Consider the following 20,090-nt stretch of genomic DNA (forward strand, 5'->3'; position numbering starts at 1 on the left):
TTAAGCCTGAAAGATGTCAAAACATAAGAAAAAGGAAGCTTCTCTTCATTGAATCTTCATCCATCAATGTCTTAAGAGTCATAAAAAGCACTGTGACTAGATTGATACCATTTTCCTGCTTACTATATGATCACTCGTATCTGCCCGGTGGGCAGCTTTTCACTCTGTGACTGTGCTCACTCAGCGAGGCTGGTTTTCCATCAAGCATGTCATCACTCTGCACTGCTCATTTCCAACCCAAGTTCTTCTACCCCTTTCTAAACCCTGATGTCCTACGGTGCTTCACACTCCTGAACCTCATCAGCAGGCTGCTTCTTCTCTAGATAGCACCACTCAGAAAGATCCTCTTCAAGGTGCTCACCCCCAGCACGTCCACACCACCACAGCACTGTGCCAGCTCTCACTGTGCATGTGGCCTCCCCCAGCCGCTACCTTCTATCACTGACGGTCAAATCAGGTAAAGGTAACTTTGTCAGAGTCTGAACGCCAACACAAGAAACCCTTAGAATGGTAACACCAAAAAATTGCACATTTCTTCTCTCCTTAAGCAAACCAACTTGTCATCATTTGGTGGACACGTTTTTTAAAAACACAGCTGCTTTCTAGACTAGTAATTTACTATATGAGGTAGTTACTTCTCAGGGAAATGTCTTTCTCAGAGAATCTTCTCTATTACCTGGAAAAGTGGATGACAACCTAATTACCTAACTACATACATTCACTAAATTCACTTCATCCAATTCCCTCAGCTCCTTCACACAGTCAGACATTCTCCAACCTTGCAATGAACCTGAAGTACCTGATTTACTGATAATAAATCCCAATGCCATAGATGTTCCTGTACATCTCCTGTGATATCCACTACAATTGCTCCTTAGATATAATTGCTAGGGTTGACATGTTGTGAGGTGTTGCTCCTGTGGGAATGGCAGAGTCCAGCAGCCTCAGTAGCAGCATCTCCTCAGCAGAAGCACACTCAGTTTGTGGCTGTGTGATGCCTGGCAGCTTTAAAGAAGTCTCACAGCTCCCACCCCACACAATAGTTTGAAGATTCAGGCTGTGTTTCATCCCAAATAGACTATTTATAAAAAGCCTGTTTTGGTTCAAACCATGACAAAGTCTCAAATACAATTCAGACGCAGTCACTGACTTGGCCAGTTCTCATCACTTGCATGTTATCTTCCAGTAGAAGCACCACCCAGGCTGACACTTGGGCAGCATGGAAGTGACACTGCATCACTTTGGAAGCATCTTGGTCAGCAGACCCTAGAATACAAACACAAATCCCTCAAAGTAGGGGCTCCTTGGCATAGCTCTGGTGCTGCATTTTCCTGGCATAACATCTGGCAAACATCAAATAATTGCAGGAAGAACGTTCTTAACACCAGACATGATAGAGCTCTGGGGGCCTTCTAAGGTCCCAGCCTCATGGGCAAGCGGATCCAGGGCAAGTATCAAAGAGCAAGAGCACACCAGGGGCAGGCCCACCTCACACTGCCCACATGTACAGGAGCTGCTCTGCACCTGCAGCAGCACAATGGTGCAATAGCTCATGTCCTCACCTCACCCCTCTTTCCTTCATCTCAGATAACTCCAAATGCCTGCCATCAGGCCAGTCAGCAGCTGCCTCCTGTACTGAAGAGCATACCTGCTTGCACTAATGGGATAAGAGGGGACATCCTGCCGTCACTCTGGCCCTCACACAGCTGAAGCAGAAGGTGTAGGATGAGCATCCTGGAACAAGCTCAGAGCCCAGGGCAGCAGCCCTTTCTTTCTGTCCAGCTCCTCTGAGGAGGGCCCCTTCAATTGCATGGAGGGAACAGGAAGGAGCTGGAAAGCTCTGCGGCTCTCTGCCGTTTTCATGTTTGTTTATATGCATTACTCCCTGAATGGGCAGAGGTCTGTGAAACTGCTGATTCATGAACATCCCTGCCATCTGTGGCCTCTTCAAATGAGAGCTCATCCTGACCCAAGGATGATTTACTTTTCTTGGCTTTTCATCTCAGTAAACTGATTCTGTCTCCATTCCCTCAGACTTCGAGGGATTTGGGTAAAAGCAAATATTATTGAATCTCTTGAAGCTGCTGAGTTAACTCTGAGCAGTTGAGCATCCAAGGCTCTGACAGGGAGGAGAAAAATGGCAAGAATTAGTGCTGGGAATGACTTCTCCCAAGCCTCATACTCAGGCATTTTCTTCAGACCTACCCATCTCAGTCCATTTGCCGAGTCACAGTTTGGAGACCACTGCAGACAGGAAATACTCTGCCATCCAGCACCTGGAGCTGGGTCTGAAGGGGGATTACAGACAGGTTAAGCTGCTGGGCATCACACGTGTCCATCCCAGACAGGATACAGATACCTCCTCTCTCATCCCTAGAGCTCAGTTTCCTCCTTCCTCACTCCAGCCACCACCACAATGTACCTACCTGCTTTTTGCAGCTGCCTTCAGCTGTCACTCTATTTCACTTCCTTCCTCTCTTTTTGCTCCCTGCTCTATCTGTTACTGCCGATCCACTTTCCCATTAATGGTCACAGTCTCACCAAGCAGGGCAAAGCTGTGGTCAGTAAGATCTCCTGTCAGGGCATGTCATACAACTCTATTACAGCCAAGCAGCTGCTCCCTTCTTCCCCCCAGCTACATCTTCCTACTTGTGAAACCATCCCCTCAGAACCAGAAGAACCCGCTCCAGGGGAAGGTGCCTGAGTGGGGCCCTGAAACTCAGTTATTAGAGCTGACACTGAAGTCCGGAGGTGCTCGGCTGTACCGCCCACAAACGTCATGCGAGTGGAAGGTGCTGTGCATGCCTCAGTACCGGCCCTGGTGTTATCACAGGACACATCATAACCACCATCATAAAAGCGTGCAATAATGTCAGTTTAATTAATGGTGAGAAGAACTAAGTCTTGCCAGGCCAGATGGCAAATTCTGAGTTTCTCACGTGATGACTGTCAAATTACTGTCTCCACAAAAGAACGTCAGAGAGCACATTTAATAAACCTTGGAAATGTTTATCAGAGCAGCAGTAGAGATCCTGGCTGATCCACTGGGATCCTTGGGTGCAGAACAAAAAGCAGAGAAGGGCTTCAAGGAGTTACCACCAAACAAATACCTTAAACGAGGCAGTTTATAGACCTGACTTAAGCCCTGAAGTCCAGTCTCAGTAAAGTCCCTCTCCCTCAACCACCTGCACTCTGTGATCTCACTCTGATTCACATGCAAGCTTTCTGCACCCACACCAGCCCAGCATCTCCAAGGAGCTGCATTTTTCCACTCTCATTCACAGGCACACAAAGATAGAGGGATGATACCCCTGAACGCCCAGAGGAGTGGGGTCTGGAACCCAGCTCCCAGCAAGCCAAATGAACCCTGACAGCTCCTCACAACATGAAGCCCTGCTCACTTCACTCTGGAAAAAGCTGCTGACCAACAGTGGGAAAGGAAGCAGAAACACCCCATTACTGGGAGGCATGGCTTCACCCAGAATAGCTGGGGGGCCGGCAGTTAGACTGTCTCATGGGAAGTGAGAGATGAACAGATTGAGGAACGCACTGAACCCAGGTCACCCACTTCCCCAGTGAATGCTCTAAAATAAATGGCAGCGACTTAGAAGACTGATGCCAGGCAGAAGGAGGGAGCAGCTCTTACTTCAGCAGGATTGCTGGCTCTGTCCCTGGGGAGACACTGGAAGCCTTCAGAGGACGCAAACATGAAGCACGCACCAAGTTTCTGTTTCCAGATGAGATGGCAAGGGAACTGAGAGTGGAAGGAGGTGGCAGAAACACCTGCATTTTCAGGCCACCCTCTAAACATCAAACATACTGTTCTTGGAAGCCTCAACACATCAGCTCCGTTTCTGGCTTCGGAGTCTGGCTCTTAAGGCTACACAGCACGGTGCCCAGTGCTCATATCCTGGTGCTCCTGGGCCAGCAGTCAGCCAGCACTATGATGGCTCAGGTAATGGGGTACCCAAAGCCAACAGAACAAGGTTCCTCCACTGGATCTGTGCTCTTTGGATAAAAGGACGTGGTTTGCTGTTGTCTCTAGCACACGGCCATTGACTAGCCAAGGGAATCAGCTTCTATCTTCTGCTGAGACTCTGGAAACTGTTTCTCCCTCCTTTATCGAAAGCAGGATAAAAACTGAACTGACACTTTCATTTAGCAATAAAACACTCTTCCGAGCTAAATCAGTTCTGCCTCGTCTGGATGAAAGAACGTTGTATTTTCATGGTCTTATATGTTACCTTGCAATATTAACATGAAAACAAGCCCTCCACACAAAGCAATCAGAGCATGTATTTCAAGTGTTGGCTGGAAGTTCCATGTACAGTGTTTTTCAGGTCTGCAATGAAAAAAGCAACATAACACAACTTCTACAAGCTGCTTCTCTTGGCAGATAATATTCCCACGTTCAGTTCAACTCAAAAGGCTGAAGTGACCAACACCGCTCAGCTCAAAGCAAACCCCTGCCATATCTGCTGCAGCCACTGCGCAGTTCTGCTTTCATGCTGCTGTTAGCATAGGGAGTTTCAGAAGAACTTTGGATTGGCTTGGAAACAAGTCTAGCAGGGTGCTACAAATAGAAATAGCAGAAGGAGGTAGCAGAGTAAAAATATGCAGTGTTAGATCACGGGTACGGAAGTAGTGCAGACACAAAGTCAATGCAAAGGATGGGCACTTGCTACGATTCTCAGAGTATCCCACTTCCAAATTCCCAACAAGGCTCCAGCCTGCACTCATCTCACCTCTGTCCTTCACACTGACACACACAGCCATTCTGCATAAAAACACAACTCCAGTGCCCCTTCAGAAGGCTTCACACATCAGCAGGCTGTGAAGGTTCACCCCTCATAGCAGTGTGCCCCATATTGGAGCCGTTCAGGTACCGGGGATACAGCACTTGTAGCTAGGCTCAAACAACTTGCACAGTGGCCCACACCTGAACATTTGGGTGCCTACAGCAAAGCTTTGCTCACACACCCAATGGCCTGGTTATTTTCCAAGGGGCAGACCACGTCCAGTTCCTACTGACTCCTGCAGGATTCGTCAGCCTCATTTAGGCATTTAAATATGGATTTAGGAGCCTAATGTTTGGCACTGGGGGTGGAAAACTCTAGCCAATAAGGCTGCACAATCCTATTACCATGACGGCTTGGAAATGTGAGAACTCAGCAGTTTGGAATAAGGCGCCACATTAAAAATAGATTAAACTGAAAACAGCCCATGCGGCCTCGGGCGCCTCGGACAAGTGTCTGCCAGCTGAGATGCCTCGCAGGTAACTGTTCAGGAGTGAATCAGGTGCTGGCTGGAGGTGCCCACAGTTGCCTCAAGACACAGACAGATTTTTATTCCAGAGACACTATTTTTTTTCTAGCACCATATGAAACTCGGCAGCCCCAACCCTACGGGGATCTGTGTAAACCTCCAGCTTGCTCTGGTTCCCATGGCACTCGCATCCACCAGTTTCACTTTGAATTTCAGGCTCACAAATCCCCACTCTCAGCCTAGAGATAAAGGCTGCTGAGCCAGTGCTCCACTGATGGAGCAGGACTGTTCCCCCTCCTTATGACACTGAAGGAGCCAGTGGTGGAGCCAGGCTGCCCTGCTGTGACACAAGGACAGCGTGGCAGCACGCAGTGCAAGGTGCTGGGAGGACTTGTTCCCTGGCCCGCTGGCAGCCTGAGGGTGAAACAGAGGCAGAGCTTGTCTCCCTGCCCGGTGGCTTTCTGCTGGCCAGGGACAAAAGTCACTTGTCCCTTTGGTTCCCTGAGACCTGCCCAGCACGACCGCAGAGATCTGAGCTGCTGGTGGGCACTCATGGTAGTGGTGGGGTTGCATTTCAGCGGCTCGACTACTTCTCCTCCAACAGCTCCCAGAGGAACGTGATAGCTTTTATGCTCAACATATGCTGTCATATTCTATTATATCTTTTCTTTGGAAGTAACTTCATAAAAGACCGAAACAAAACAAAGCCCCAAACCCCAAAATCCAACCAGCAAAGCGAGCTGAGGGCTGCTGCAGACATCACCGATGAATTACTGCCCCTCCACTACAGGCAGTCTAGAGAAGCCAGAGCCTTGCTGGCTTCACAAGAGCCATCTGCCATGCGCTGGTGGTTACTGGTCACTAACAGCACTTCTCTGGATTTCTGCTCTTTCTCTTCTCCATTCCTATGATGTGGTGAGACCCCTGATAGCGGCTTTTGCTGCTGCATCAGCATTTGTGGCATAAAAAAATTTGTGACAACAGTGCAAACCTTTGGATTCCACAGCTGGCTGCCTGAGCACAGGGATGACTGAGAACAACCCCAGCTCCTGGCTGTCCTCCTCCACAATCAGTGCTGCCCTGCCTGATCCACGTGGTGGTCCCAGACCGACAGCAAGGAGCACAGCCTTACAGCAAGGACTGGCTTTGGGTGTATTTGCAGGCAGTGGCTCAACGAGCTGCAGTAGCATTACACACATACTCCATCCAATTTCATCTTCAGCTGAGTACAGTAACTCACTGAATATTGCAATACACTTGACAGATGAAGAAACCTTTTGCGTTTTGTTATGGTTAATTTCCTGTATCTCTCCCTGCAGTTTATTTTCCCTGCAGGATTGTTTGGGAATGCCTTACAATAACAGGACCAACAGTACGTACCAGGTGTGTGAATGAGTAACTGCCCACAATAAAAGCGCTGCCAAAACTTTGGGGGATTTCAGAGTATTCTATTTCTGTAGATACAGGTTGTCTGAAAACATTGCCTGGTTTTCAGTGGAATAAATAAAAGCAGGTGAATGACAGATGGGGATCCATCTCCTCCGAGCCTTGGGATTTACAAAGAAGTCCCCTACGCCCCCAGTCTCCTTACAACCTACGTATTTCAAGATCTAGAAGGCACCTTTTCTCATACGCAACCCTACAAACTCGCAGTACGCTTTATAATCCCAAAATACCTCCATGGCACAAAGCCACGTTTGCAATACGTGGGTGGAAAAGCTGTCAGCATAGCGGAAAAAAAAAAAAAAAAAAAAGAATATTCTGCTGAAACTCCAAACTTTGCAGAAACAGCTGAGTCACTCATTTGCAGTTAAGGTAGCCTGGGCTTGTTGCCCTCTGTGCCTGTTTGGTTCCTGGCACACACACCCAGCCCCTGCCTGCCAGCACCCAGCACACCTGGGATGAGGGTGCTCCCCTCACAGGTGTTTCTCACCACCCACTGCTAACAACTGTGGGATGCTGACCAGCTGGAGGTGCAGAGCCCTGAGGTACCAGCAGCACTGTGTCTACATGGCCAATTCACACCCATCAGCTCAGCCCTGCTGGCCGGACAGCACACAGCAGCATCAACAACTTACAACTTGACTGCAGTTCTCAAGGCAAACCATGTCTCCCCAACCTTTATTATATAAAGCACAAACATAATGAAAAACTTGAAAACCTCACTCAAATGCAGTAAGCAGAAGACGAACAAAAAGACCTCCACATTTCATTCCCTTTTGTTAAGTCCCCTGGTTCTTTAGTCAGTACTACTGCTTTGGCTGGTAACAGGGAGCTGCCCATGAGCCTTTTATTAGCACATAAAATTAATGAAACTGCAAAGCTCCAGCAGCCGTAACTGCCAACAGATTACAGACTCTACTAATGCAGTCATACGTGACATCTAGAAAGTTGCTTACAGTACAAGTTTGCTCCTCTAAGATCAGAAGTAGCTTTGCCATTTTAAATCCTAACTAACAAATTGTCCACAAAAGCTGATGTGCCTCACTTTTGTGTAACATGCCAGCAGCTGCTAATCAGCATCACCTGCATGCATTGGTGGGGGTACAGCCCACAGTGCACATCACAAACACCTGCACACAAACACAGCCCGGACATGAACTGCATCCTTGCCCTGCTCTCCCATCACACTGGCATTCAGGGAAGGACACTGGTGATGAAAGAAAAGCAAGGAAGGATTCCCCTATGTTTCAAAATTTTCTGTAACTCTCCTGGTTGCTCTCATGTTTCACAGATCCCAGCAGTGCTCCCAGCAAGAGCGCTTTGCTTTTCACGGGAAATGACTCTGACTGGGGCGAGAAACATGCTTTTCTAAATAAACAGATGATGTTATATAGCATGAAAGCTAACAAAATAGCATCCTCAGCATGCCCACTGCCTGCCTGCCATTACACTGCACCTGCCCGGCTCTGGCTGGAGCCCTTTCCAAGCACCAGGCCTTCAAACAGAAGCTATCATCCCTCTGGCTGTCCCCTGGCCTGGATCCCCCTCCTTTGGAGGCTTGCTCCCACTCCAGCTAAGTCAGGGAGATTTTTGCAGCATCAACTCTGAATCTCCTCACCCCTACACCTCAACAGCTGATGTCTGCCCTCTTTCTTTCCTCCCCTCAATATATCCCACTTCAGTCCCAGCACAGCTCACAGAGCCAACAGAGCAACCACATCGGCACCAAAAGCTCCTCCCCAGCAGTGAGAGAACACCTGCAACCCACAGAGGAGGCGTCCAGCACCGCAGTGTGCAAACCTTCAAGGAACACCCTCAGTGAGGAGCATGGAACGCAAATACCAAAATACCTGCTGCTCACACCAGCCCTAAAACATTCTTGTTATTTGAATTCTTCTCCTACAGCTGCAGAAAGGGAAGAGCAAACATTACCTGCTGCAGAAAGCACACAAAAACCCTCAGTGTGGCCCACGAGGTCTTGCAGGGCTAATTCGGGTCACAGACAGAGCTCTGTGGATGTAGCCAGCTCCTGCACAGCACTGCCAGCAACAAACCTCTGCCACTGATCAGAATTCTAAGGAAATCATCCACACACAAATAAGCTTTAAGAAGTTAGTTACGTTATCAGTAGGTAAAAATGCAGGTTTCCAACACCATTTCAGCCATCAAATTACAATGCAATAGATGAGCATATGGCTGTACATGAAAGCTCAGGCACGTGATACTCACTGACCAGCAGCAGCTCAGCAGCAGCCCTCATCTCCCAGCCCCTAGCTGGGGTGTATCACTGCTATTCATATCATCTCCCCTCCCTGAGGGACAGGGTCACATCTTTGAGACATTTATTCAGTAAAGACTTTCCCTGATTCCACTGAGATTTTGCCAAATAAAGTGGCCTGAATGCACAAAGCAGGGTCCCCCACTCGCAGTGCTCTGCAAAGGCCACGCTGCTGCCTACTGCCAGGCATCCTCCTACTTGAAAGAAGAAATCAATTCATCCGACAAAGAAAGGAATCACATCTAAACTAGGGCAGGTCTCCAAACCTACTGCTAACTAGGAACAACTGCTAGGATAGAAGCTGCCCCTACTCTATGGTGAGTGCAGGTAGCCAGAGTCAGCTCCTGCCGCATGGGCCCATCCTGTTCCCACCGCAGCCAGTGGCAGGGCTCCAACCTGCTTAATGGGAACAGCAACATGCTTTCTATCTACTTAATATAAATGAAGATATGCATCTCCTCTTTGACATATTTTGGGCTCAAAGCCATTGGCTAACACTTGTTTGGTTCTCTGTACGCACATGACTCATGGGATAATATAATGCCTGATTTCCATTCTGCCAGACCTGTCTTTCTCAGCGGTTAACTATTAATTTTGGAGGCAAGATGCAATGCTGCAGTAAAATAGGATGGTGTTAAAGTAAGAAAATTGCAGTTAAATATTTAGAGTAAATGAATCAGATTTCCTTTTGTGAGGATTCCCTTCCAATTACAATCCCAGCCACACGCTGCTCAGGACAACAGCCCATTGCTCCTGCACAGAGGGTGAGGTCACCAAGCCTCCAGCAAAGCACCGGGCAGGCGGCGTGCTGTGGATGTAAGAACCAGATTGCAGAGCTGGCATTACAAAAACCCCTATTCCAAAAAGCTGCTTTTTATTTCAGGCTCCATACAGACAAGCGGGTTGCTGTGGACATGCTCAGTAAGCTACAACACGCGCTCATTTTCCACCTGTAACGCCTTTGGGGTAAGTGCTGACTCCTCAGATCCAGTCAACATTTAAGATACCAAGGACTGCCCCAACCTTTTACTCAATTACACGTTCATTGTTTTCACCACCGAACTGGGTCAAACTCAGCAAGCACACGGCACGGAGAAGCACCTGCTTCCACCCAACAGCAAAGCAACTCCCACTGCCCCTTCCAGCAGGAAAACTGCTGCAGAGTACTCCAAAAACTGCCCTGTTGCAGTGGAATAAAGTAAATTACTGCAAAATCTTGTCGTTCCACCCCCACCCCCCGTTCCAGACTTCATTACGGCCACGAACGACCTCTCACCTGGGCGCACTGTGAGCACACATCTGTTCTCTTCCTCCCCCCGCCCTGCTCCACGTGGCCGCCCTCCATCCCTCCATCCCTCCATCCATCCCGTCCCTCGTGTTACAGCTCAGGGTCTGGGCGTCGCGGTGCGGGTCGGGGTAGGAAGGTCTGCACGGCCACGGTGGGACACGTTTAGCGGCTGCAGCCCTGCCGGGCCAGCACCGCCGGCACTGTTGCGGTGTTAAGGCGGGCACCTCCATTGCCTTCTGCTGCCTGTAACGGACCTTTCGCGATACTCACAGCGCAGCACGTGGCCGGCAGCAGCCCGGCTCTGCGGGGCTGGGGGGGAAAGAAACCAAACGTCCGTATTTCTGTCCGGCAGCCGCAAAGTTCAGCTCTTCCCTCGCAACGAGCGATGCGTCTTAATGTGAATCTAACCGAAAAGTAAAACTCCTTCATCCCGCCGCACGCCCTACCGCCACGATGCGCGGAGTAGCCCGGCCTTACCTTCGCTCAGCGCAGTCGGACCGTGCCCGCAGCGCATCCCGCCGAGCAGAGCACCGAGCGCTCGGTACCGCCGGGACGGCTCGGCCCGCACGGCCCCGCAACGCAGCGGGATCGCAGCGGACTCCCGGCCTCCTCCCTCCGGCCTCGCACCTGCCGTACCGCGTGCTCCTCGCCGCGTCCCCGCGGAGCGCTGCTCCGCCCCGCCCACGTGCGGCGCCGATAAGCGCTGGGCGGTGGGATGGCTCCTTGCACGACCCCGCCGGCCGTCGCTTCACCTCGGAGCCGTCCTTCCGCCCCGGGTTCCCCCCGTTCCTGGTGCGGGCGGCGCGGCCCCTTGGCCCGACCCGGCCGCGCTCCCTCCGCCGGGCGGGGCCCTGTTGCCCTATCGCAGCTGCCGCTCGAGCCGCCTCCCCTCGTGCTGCGGCCCCGAACCCGACCCCGGGCGCGCCGAGGCGGGGCGGGGTCGTCCTTTCGGGCCGGCGGTCGAGCTGCCCGGTGCCTCGTGGTAGCCGTTACCCCGGGGGGGAAGGAGAGGGGGGAGGGTCGTGCCGCGTCGAGCCCCGGAGCGGCGTCCGTGTGCCCGGCCGGGGCGAAACTCCCCGGGGGAGGGGCGGGGTCCGGCACCGCGAGCGGCCGCGCGGCGTCTCCGCGTGTCCCGACGCCGTCGCGTCCCACCCGGTCGCTCCCTCCGCCCCGGCCCCGCAGCGCCCGGCGGGATCGCACCTGCACGCGGCACAGACACAGACACAGACACAGACACAGACACAGACACAGACACAGACACAGACACAGACACACCGCCGCCTCCCGAAGGCGTCGCACGAACGGGGCAAACGGGAGCGATCGGCGGCCCGGGCCGCGGTGCCGAAAGGGGCTCAGAGCCGGCCGGCCCCGGGACGAGCACTGGAACACGCAGCGGGCGGTGATGGCAGAGTATATGCTGTTTATTATGAATGTAACCAGGACTATCCGACAAAACTGTATATGCGGTCCCCTCCCGAATTATAAAAAACAAAAACAGAACACCGATGTGTGCATATACGTCCACGTTCCCACCGCACACGCACGCCGCACACGCGCCCCGCACGCACCCGCGCTGCCCTCCCGCTGCCCCCGGCCGGACGGGGCCGCGGCCGCCCGCAGCAGCGCAGCTCGCACTCACCCACCCACCCACACAAATAATAAAATAACGTTGCAGCACGAGGGCATAGTCTCTGTCACCAGATAAGAAAGTGGTGTGATGGCAAAGATCTAAGTAACGCGATAAAAATAGTGTAGCTAGTATACACGGAAAGGCTTTCACATTACATGAGGCACAGCTTGGGCAGACACAGACGCGGAGAGGAGCTGAATGTCCTGGGAGAAAGCAAAATACGCTGAGAGTTCGTAGTAAATACCCGCATCGATAGGTATTTATTCACTTGTGCTTCGCCATGTCGTGACATACAGTACGAATCGCCGCCGCTCTCCCCGTCGGCGCAGGGAGCTCCGCCGGGCCGCCCTCGGCCCTACTGTCCGGCTGCCGGGACGGGCTGTCCGCGAACCCGGCTGGCCGTGGGTCCCGATGTCCGTCGCTCGGCTCGTCCCGTCCCGCTGACGGTCCCGGTTCCGCTGCCGTTCCGCATCCGCCGCCGTCCCCGTTCCGGCCCCGCAGCCCGCACGTCCCCGCGCTCCTTCCTCGGCGGGCTGAGGGCACGGACCTCCTGCAGGCAGCTTTAAGGCACATCTGGGCTGCTCTATGTGCTTTATTACTGTTACTATTATTATTGTCATTTACCCTGTGTAGACACGTGGGCTTTTTTGTTTAATCTCTTCCTTCCCCTCTCCTTTCTCCTTACAAAACCCACCACGTTTTTCAGCTTATTCGTGTGTCAACCCTAAGGCACCGACCTGGTAATACTACAGCTGCCTGGCTTCTTTTATTGGTCATTATTGTCGGGGAGAAAAAAAAAAGAAACAAAAAAAAAAAAAAAAAAGGGAAAACAAACTAGCCCACCCCCCACAATCTGAGCCCGCTCCGGCACCGCTCGGACCGCCCGGAGCAGCGGGAGGGCCCGGCTAAGCGCAGCTGCCCATGGCCTTCACCAGCGAGCTCTCGGGCAGCTGCCTGAAGATGCCCCGCAGAGTCTCCAGCTCCCGGCTGAGCTGCTCCACCCGCTTCCGCAGCCGCTCGTTGTCGGTGGTGAGCTCCAGCACCTTCTGCTGCGTCTCCAGGTTGCGCTGCTTGGCCTTGTCCCGGCTCTTGCGCACCGCGATGTTGTTGCGCTCCCGGCGCACTCGGTACTCGTTGCTGTTCTTGTCCACTGTCTTTTTGGATTTGCCGCGGTGGTCGGCGGGCATCATCTTGAGGGCGCCGGGGGCGGCGGGCAACGCGCCCGGGGGGTGCGGATGGTGCGGGTGGTGCGGGCTGGGCACGGGCGTGGGGGGCGGCGTGGGGTGCCCGGGCTGCAGGTGCACGGTGGTCTGAGCGCAGTGGGCGATCTGGTACTGCAGGTGGGACGGGTGCTGCTGCGGGTGCGGGTAGAGGGCCGCCAGGGCCGCCGCCTTCACCTCCTCCTCCTCGCGGGGCTCCTGCTTGATGACCAGCGGCCGCAGACCCGGCGCGGCGATGCGCTCGTACAGCGGGTCGAGCTTGCCGTCCATGTAGCCGGCCGCGCAGCCGAACAGCGGCTGCTGCTGGTGCTGCGGGTGGTGCCCCGGAGCCGAGGCGGCCGCGCCGGCCCCGTGCATGCTGTGGAAATCGAAATCCCCGGCCAGGACGGCCTTGTGCTTCTCCTGCTGCTTGCTGTGCTGGAAGAGGTCGGCCAGGAACTCGTCGTTGAAGGCGGCGGGGTCGATGTAGGCGCTGATGTCGATGGAGTGCTCGTTCTCGCAGATGTCGCCGAGCTCCGCGCCGCCCGCAGCAGGTGCCGCCGCCGAGGGAGCCTCTCTGTAGCCGTAGGCGCTGCCGGGCAGGGGAGTCTGGAGCTGGTGGTGCTGGCCGCTGCTCATCGGGGGCCGGGAATCGACCTCGTAGAAGTTGGCTTGCTCCATGAAGCACCTACAGCCTGCCGGGCATGGTGAAGGGCTCCGGCAATCCAGGGTTCGGACGGGGCGGCGGCGGCTCTGCCAAGCCCGCAGCACCCCGCGCTCCCCCGGCTCGGCTCGAAGCGGCTCCGCTCGGCGCGCCCGGAGCCCGTCCCCCGCCCCAGCCCGCCCGAGCCCCGCTCGCCGCCTGCCTGCCTGTCCCGTTCCTAGTGGGTTGCCTCGGTCCTGCGTGCCGTATATATACACCCCCGCAGCAGGGCCGGGGATCGCCCTCTAGTGTCCTGCTGGGAACCTCTGACCACCGCGCCCCGGGTCTTAGCGCCCCGGCCCGGCCGTCCGCCCTCCCTCGGGAGCTCCGCTCTCACCGAGCCCTGCCCGGTCCCTGTGCTCCGCCCGCCCCCCCGCTCTGGGGGCTCGGAGCCCGCAGCGCCCGATCCCGTTCCACCGGGGAGCAGCCCCGCAGCTCACCATTACGCGCGAACCATTACGCCGGGCTGGATGGCGCACGGTGCCCGCCCCCGGGGCCCAAGGCGCCGTCCCAGCGGAGTTACCGGAGCTCGGCCCGGTTCGACGCGCTGGGTTCACCAGCTGAGCCCCGTGGGGACCCGCGGAGCGCGGCCCCGAGCGGCGCTGGGACCCGACCGGGAGCGCGCCCTGCGGGGCGGGGCTGCGGGGCTCGGCGCTGCGGGACGGGGCCGTGGGCAGAGCCGGGCCGGGACGCGCTGCCGCTGTCCCACGGCTCCCACCGTGCGCGGGCGGTGGGGGATGAACGCACGGGGCTGCATCTCCGTCCCGTCCCGTCCCGCGGCGCGAATCGGGCAGGTAAATTTAATCACGGATTTCCCCAAATGCAAACACCGCAATCTCGGGCTGTGTCGGGCGTGGACCGGCTCCCGGCGTTTACCCGAGATAAACCCGAGCGTGCCGCTCGGAAGGCGAAACGCCGGGGCTCAGCTCCGAGTCCGGCCCGAGCAGCTGCTGGGAGACACGCGGCCCGAGGGACCCGCGCTCCCTGCACGGGACGGATTCGGGGCACGGAGCTGCCGCCTCCCCGTCCAGCCGGACCTGCCGACCCCAACTGCCGGCCCTTAGATCCGCTGGGCCGGGCCGCTCGGAAAGCAGCACAGTGGAAGGAGGGACGCACCGAGGGCAGTGAAGCAGGGGAGAGCGAGGGAGATCGGCAGAGAAAACTCCAGTATGGCTATGGCTACAGAAAGAATTGCCACATTTCTTAGTCCTGGAGGGCTGAATGAACCAGAAGCTTGTGATATCAGACTGCTTGCTCAGAGTTCCTTGCAATTCACAGTGACTGGCAAAGCCTTAGGAACAAAACCACCACGAACCAAGAGCCACCTTTGGGGTCACACACGTGAGCCACAGACGTGAGGTGCAGCCAGCACAGCCTGCTGTGAGTGTCTCGTGGGAAACATCCATATAGAATACAGAACACACAGAATCTATGATTTATGAACATACTTTTCACCTTTCAATGTCAACAGAAAAGATAAATCCTAACTGCTTTTTATATATGGTATCTTCTGAAATTATGATATACTTTGGTTTCAGCACATAACAGTGGGTACAAAGGGTATGCACTGCCTGATCAAGCAAAGTGCCCATATGGAAGAGCTCCAAAGTTCTGATAGAGAATAAAATCCCCTGACCTGTGACAGAAATCTGGGATGCTTCAATGTGAGCAGAAATCACAGCATCACAGAACTGCAGGGGTCAGGAAGGTCCTGAAGAGATCACAGAGCCCAACCCATACAACCAACTACACAGGTTCCATACAGGTCACATAGGTAGGCGTCCATATGGGTCTTGAATATCTCCAAAGAAGCCCCACAACCTCTGCCACGTCTGGCTGTGTGGATCCTGCAGGCTCTGCTCCATTAAACCCATTTGCAGAAGAGGGGCAGATGCTGACCCAGACTCGCTAACACCGTAGGACCCAGCTGGCCCAAGAGCCAGTGCTGGCCGTGCCCGTGCTTCCTACAGCCACATCGTGCCCTAAAGGCAGTGGGCAGGAACCGGCCATGCACAGCGACAGCAAAAGGTTCTGCACTGCGGGCAGCAGCGGGAGCACAGAACTCAGTTTGTCACTGAACAACAATACTGAGGCCTCTGCAGTCTCACATTTTAGAATCGTTCTGAAAATTAAGGTCTAACCACACATTAAGAGAAATTCAAAGCAAATCAGAAAGTTTAGGATCAGATTCCATTCCTAATTACTGTAATTAACAAACAAGTCCCCGCAATTTAAGGACTGGTTCGCTCGGTATTTTTTACATAGACCCCTTTTATCTCAGTGAAGTACTTTTAAATAATCTCTTTTTGCACAAAAACATGAATTCCTGTTCAAATTCTTTTAAGATGGTATAAAGCGAGTTTCCCAGACTTAAATAAATAGGACAATTCTTTTCTGAATGCCTCTTCTCTGAAGGCAAATGCCACGCTCAGCAGCTGCCATCCCTCGGACAGGCACAGAGTTCCACACCCACACTGACCGGTGCCAAACATTTCACATGTGATGGCAAAAGAAATGTTTGTGTCTCTTTGCCTCGGCTGCATGTGCCAGTGTGTTCTTTAACAAAAGGAGGAAGGGTTCCTGCCCAGTGCTGTGGAGCCCTGGAGCAGCACGGCCGTCAACTCTTGAGGGTGCTATTCTTCCATCGCACAGCAGATCGCACCAGGGAGGGCTGGGGAAGCACTCCAAAACCCTGCACACCGCTGAGAGCCATCACGCAAAGTTGGCTGTGCTGGTTTCTGTTGGTAGGGAAGGAAATGAGAGAAAATCACAGCGATGGAGGAATTAAATATCCTTGCTGAATTTTGAAGTGAGTTTTGGGACTGTTTTTAATTGCACCACAAAAGTGGGTGCTCTGAATGTTTCCTGACCTTGGCCCCTGCACTGTTTGCAGGGTGCAGAGCAGGCTGCCTGCTGCAGGGTGCAGGCACAGAGCTCTGCTCTGATCCATCAGCACGGAACCACACACAGAACCTGGCACGTGGCAGCCCAGTTAAGAACCAAAGTGTCTCTACAAGTTTATTTTACTGCCTTGTGAACTGAGAACGTGTTGCTGCTACTGACAGAGCTCCAGAATGTCCTGACTGCAGGCAAACCTCCTCCTGGAACCATTGCCAGCCCCTCCTCTATCCCACCTGCAGGTCAGGTGCAGGAAAGAAAGCAGATCTAATAGGGCCAGGGTTGCACTGGGAGCAGGAGGGCAGGGATGGGGGCACAGTCCTCAGCTGGGAACAGTGCTGTGCCACAAGTGCACTGAGTTGTACCCCCTTTACTTCTCATAGTGCAATTAAACATAAACTTCAGCCATCTCCTCTGTTTTCTGCCCCAGAGAGGGAAAACATGATCTGCACCTGGAAGGGCTGCCATACACGACAGTTTTCAAGGGAGAAGGTTGTACATGCTGAAGCCTTGCAGGATGGTAGAGCAGAGTGCAGAACTCAGGAACAGCAGCTGGGGACTGATGACCATTTCATGTGCAGAGTTTGGTTCAGTGCCAGGTGGTTTAATTACTTTGCACTATAGCTCTTCTTTGGAGGAAGAACATTTGCAACTCCAAGGTGAATGAAATCAAATCCATACTAACCTTCCTGTTCCCTTTCCATATTTTCTTTCTCTTTTACAATTAGGATTGTATTTCAGTGACCATATTTGTGGTGCCCAAGAACATTCAAATTGCTTTTCAGATACCAGGTTTAGTTCTGTCCCCTCCAGAATACAGCTGAAATGCCACAGGCACAAAAAAGGAGGACGTGACAGTACCGCACCTCATCGCACTGCAGTGGTCTCTTCTGCATTACCACAGCATCACCTCTATCTCAGGAATTCACCACATCACATTCACAGTTCTCTTACTGATACGCATCAATTACCACATTACTCAGTACTTGGCCTACCCACAAGTTGCCCATTCTCTCTCTACTCTTCTACCTCAGACAAAACAACATCCTTCCTTCCTTTTCCTCCTGAATTTAACTTTCCAATCTTTTGTCTCCCTTATAGACTTCAGTGGCTTCTACCATCGATAGCTCAGGATCCTTTATTCCTTCACAGTCACATCTCCCTGGGAGGTGGAGCAGCGCTGTTGCCCTATTTCACAGCTACAGAGCCAGGAGAGGGAATGATTTGCCAAGGCCACACAAGAAATGAGCAGCCAAGCTCAGCGACCTTCTCCCACATGTCCTGTGCTAACATCACAAAACAGTGAGCATGCAAAAATTCCTCCACATGAAATGCTTTATTTTTCACATATTTTCCTGCTATTTTTATTATTATTATCTTAAATAATGTAAACACTAACTTTTATGTTGAAGTAAATTGCCAAGAAAATGTCACTCTTTTCTTATCTTTGCCTTTGTATGCTTAATGGAGCATATAGGAAACATGGCTCATACTTTTCCTAGCTCCTGCGCACTGTGTGGAAGGCTTATGGCTCTGAGTCAGAACTGGCATGGACCTGAGCTAACAGACACGTGCTGCAGCAGAACAGTAACAGGGCAGTGAGCACCATCACCTGAACTCAGATCCCAGCTCTGCTTTCAGGGGCAGAAAGGTCCCTCTCCGAAGATTTTAACTGTCAGTATATGGCTGATCACTTCTCCTGGCATCATTCACAACACTATAATAAAAAAAGGAGATTTAAACTCCTGACAAACCCAGACAAACAGACCCCACCTTCCTACCTCTGTATGTACACGGGACACCAACTTCATGCATTTAATTTAGATGTGAAGTGCCTGCATGAGCTACGTACAGAACTTCAACTCAAAAAAACCTATGCCATTTCTTAATTATGTACTTTAGTATGTGAGACACTGTTACAGAATGGAGTCCCTGACACACACTGACTTGTCTGTGTTCTCATTCTTTATATCAACTTTGTTCCCTTTTAGGTGACACTGTTACAGGAACATAAATGAAACTGGAGGTGCGATCTGGCACAAAGATACAGAATTCTGTAGTGTAGTATGGATATGAAAGACTCGTGTTGTCCTGCCATGGACAGACACATTGCTGACTGCTGGATGAGAGCAGCACAAGGATTGGATATAACATACGCCTTTGGTGCACACACCTTTCTGCTATTGATATCATGAAGCTTTGACTTCAGCAGTAGAAAGGATTCGAGCCACATTTGTCTTAGATTTTAAAATGTGATGTTTTAAAAAGCACTGATACCATACTAGCAGAAAGCAGCTCTACTGCTCAGTGTGGATGCTATCTGAAAGTCTGACCTTCCTGTTGAGCTGCACTCTGCCTCCTCCAATTATACTGCTGCAGCCCAGGGATTAATGAGTAATCTGAGCATGAGTAATCTAAGCAGGAGCTGCCCTGCTAAGGGAAAAATGTCAAAGGCACTGAGAGGGAAGGGACTCACAAGGAAGCTTCACAAAGTTCGAAGAGTGACTTGGTGACATCACAAATAAGCCCTAACCATGATCAAAGGAACACTAAGCACACAGGAAACAACAGGCATGGTGGAAGGAAGCAAGCAGAGGCAATCTCAGCTTGACAGTTACTGCAGTTCTGTTATCAGTTCCAAACTAATAATAGATACTTCTGGCATCAGAACTTCTTTGACTCGTTGCACAAAGATGCGACTGAAGAGGCAGCTTTCACTTACAGGTTGAAATACAGTGCTCGAGTTCCCATCTGTGGCATGCAGAGCCTGCTACAAAGTGATTTCACCTCAATACTGCCCATGCAGCATGCTGGAGGGGCAGCCAGCAAGGCAAGGTGAGATATGGCCCTTCATTCCCTGCGGGGATTCCAAAGGTCACTTGAAGCATCCAGTGAAAGGAGCTGGCACTCCTACCTGCTGAGATAACATCTACTCTGCCTTCCAAGCCTTTGCAGAAAGATAGGTTACACACAATCATATTCACCAGAGCAATCCCTTTAATAAAAAATGAGACACTACTCGCAACTGCACAAATTCCACGAGACCCTTACACTGACATTTTCTGTTCAAATGGGAATCTTATGCTTTATGCAAAACATGTCTTTATCTTAAGTGCAATAAGAGTTAATCACAAGCCAGGCCAGTCCCAAGATCAGTAGGTTGCTCCTGAGTGGGTCACAGTCCCATAAAAATCTGGAAATTGAACTCAGGAGGCAGGAAGGACATTTTAAAGAAAACAAGACTGGCTACCTTAAAACACTTTGGTTATGATTAGCAGCAGAGCTACAGAGTGCTTCAAATAACTATTAAGTAAAGAAACATTAAGAACATTCATGTGAATAAAGCCAGAAGATTTCTGATGGAAGCCATCATGTTTTTCATTCAT

The 20,090-nt window shown here is 52.3% G+C and overlaps 2 protein-coding genes across 11 annotated transcripts in view; both read right to left on the minus strand.

Moving 5' to 3' along the window:
- The window catches only part of LOC107319257, a 44,986-nt gene that overhangs the window by 17,857 nt on the left and 7,039 nt on the right, over positions 1 to 20,090 (minus strand). For 2 of the 10 annotated variants that reach the window (XR_004308700.1, XR_004308701.1), the window contains exon 1: positions 14,247 to 14,416. The exons of 4 other annotated variants lie outside the window; for them this stretch is intronic. The gene's annotated coding sequence lies outside the window, so the exon portion shown is untranslated. Of the gene's footprint in view, positions 1 to 2,426; positions 6,997 to 10,751; positions 11,337 to 14,246; positions 14,419 to 20,090 lie in introns of those variants that run through there. 4 more of the 10 variants (XM_032447162.1, XM_015873956.2, XM_015873951.2 and 1 more) reach the window with 4 other exon arrangements.
- On the minus strand, positions 11,675 to 14,202 carry CEBPA (CCAAT enhancer binding protein alpha). The gene has a single exon (XM_015873947.2). It carries the CDS (start codon positions 13,782 to 13,784, stop codon positions 12,810 to 12,812), a length of 975 nt encoding a protein of 324 aa, XP_015729433.1. The 5' UTR covers positions 13,785 to 14,202; the 3' UTR covers positions 11,675 to 12,809.

The sequence above is a fragment of the Coturnix japonica genome, chromosome 11 (genome assembly GCF_001577835.2).
Source record: "Coturnix japonica isolate 7356 chromosome 11, Coturnix japonica 2.1, whole genome shotgun sequence".
Classification (NCBI taxonomy): Eukaryota; Metazoa; Chordata; class Aves; order Galliformes; family Phasianidae; genus Coturnix; species Coturnix japonica.

What these genes read in the sequence shown, in the direction of transcription:
- CEBPA (XM_015873947.2), bottom strand. Translation starts at nt 13,784, where the DNA reads ATGGAGCAAGCCAACTTCTACGAGGTCGATTCCCGGCCCCCGATGAGC.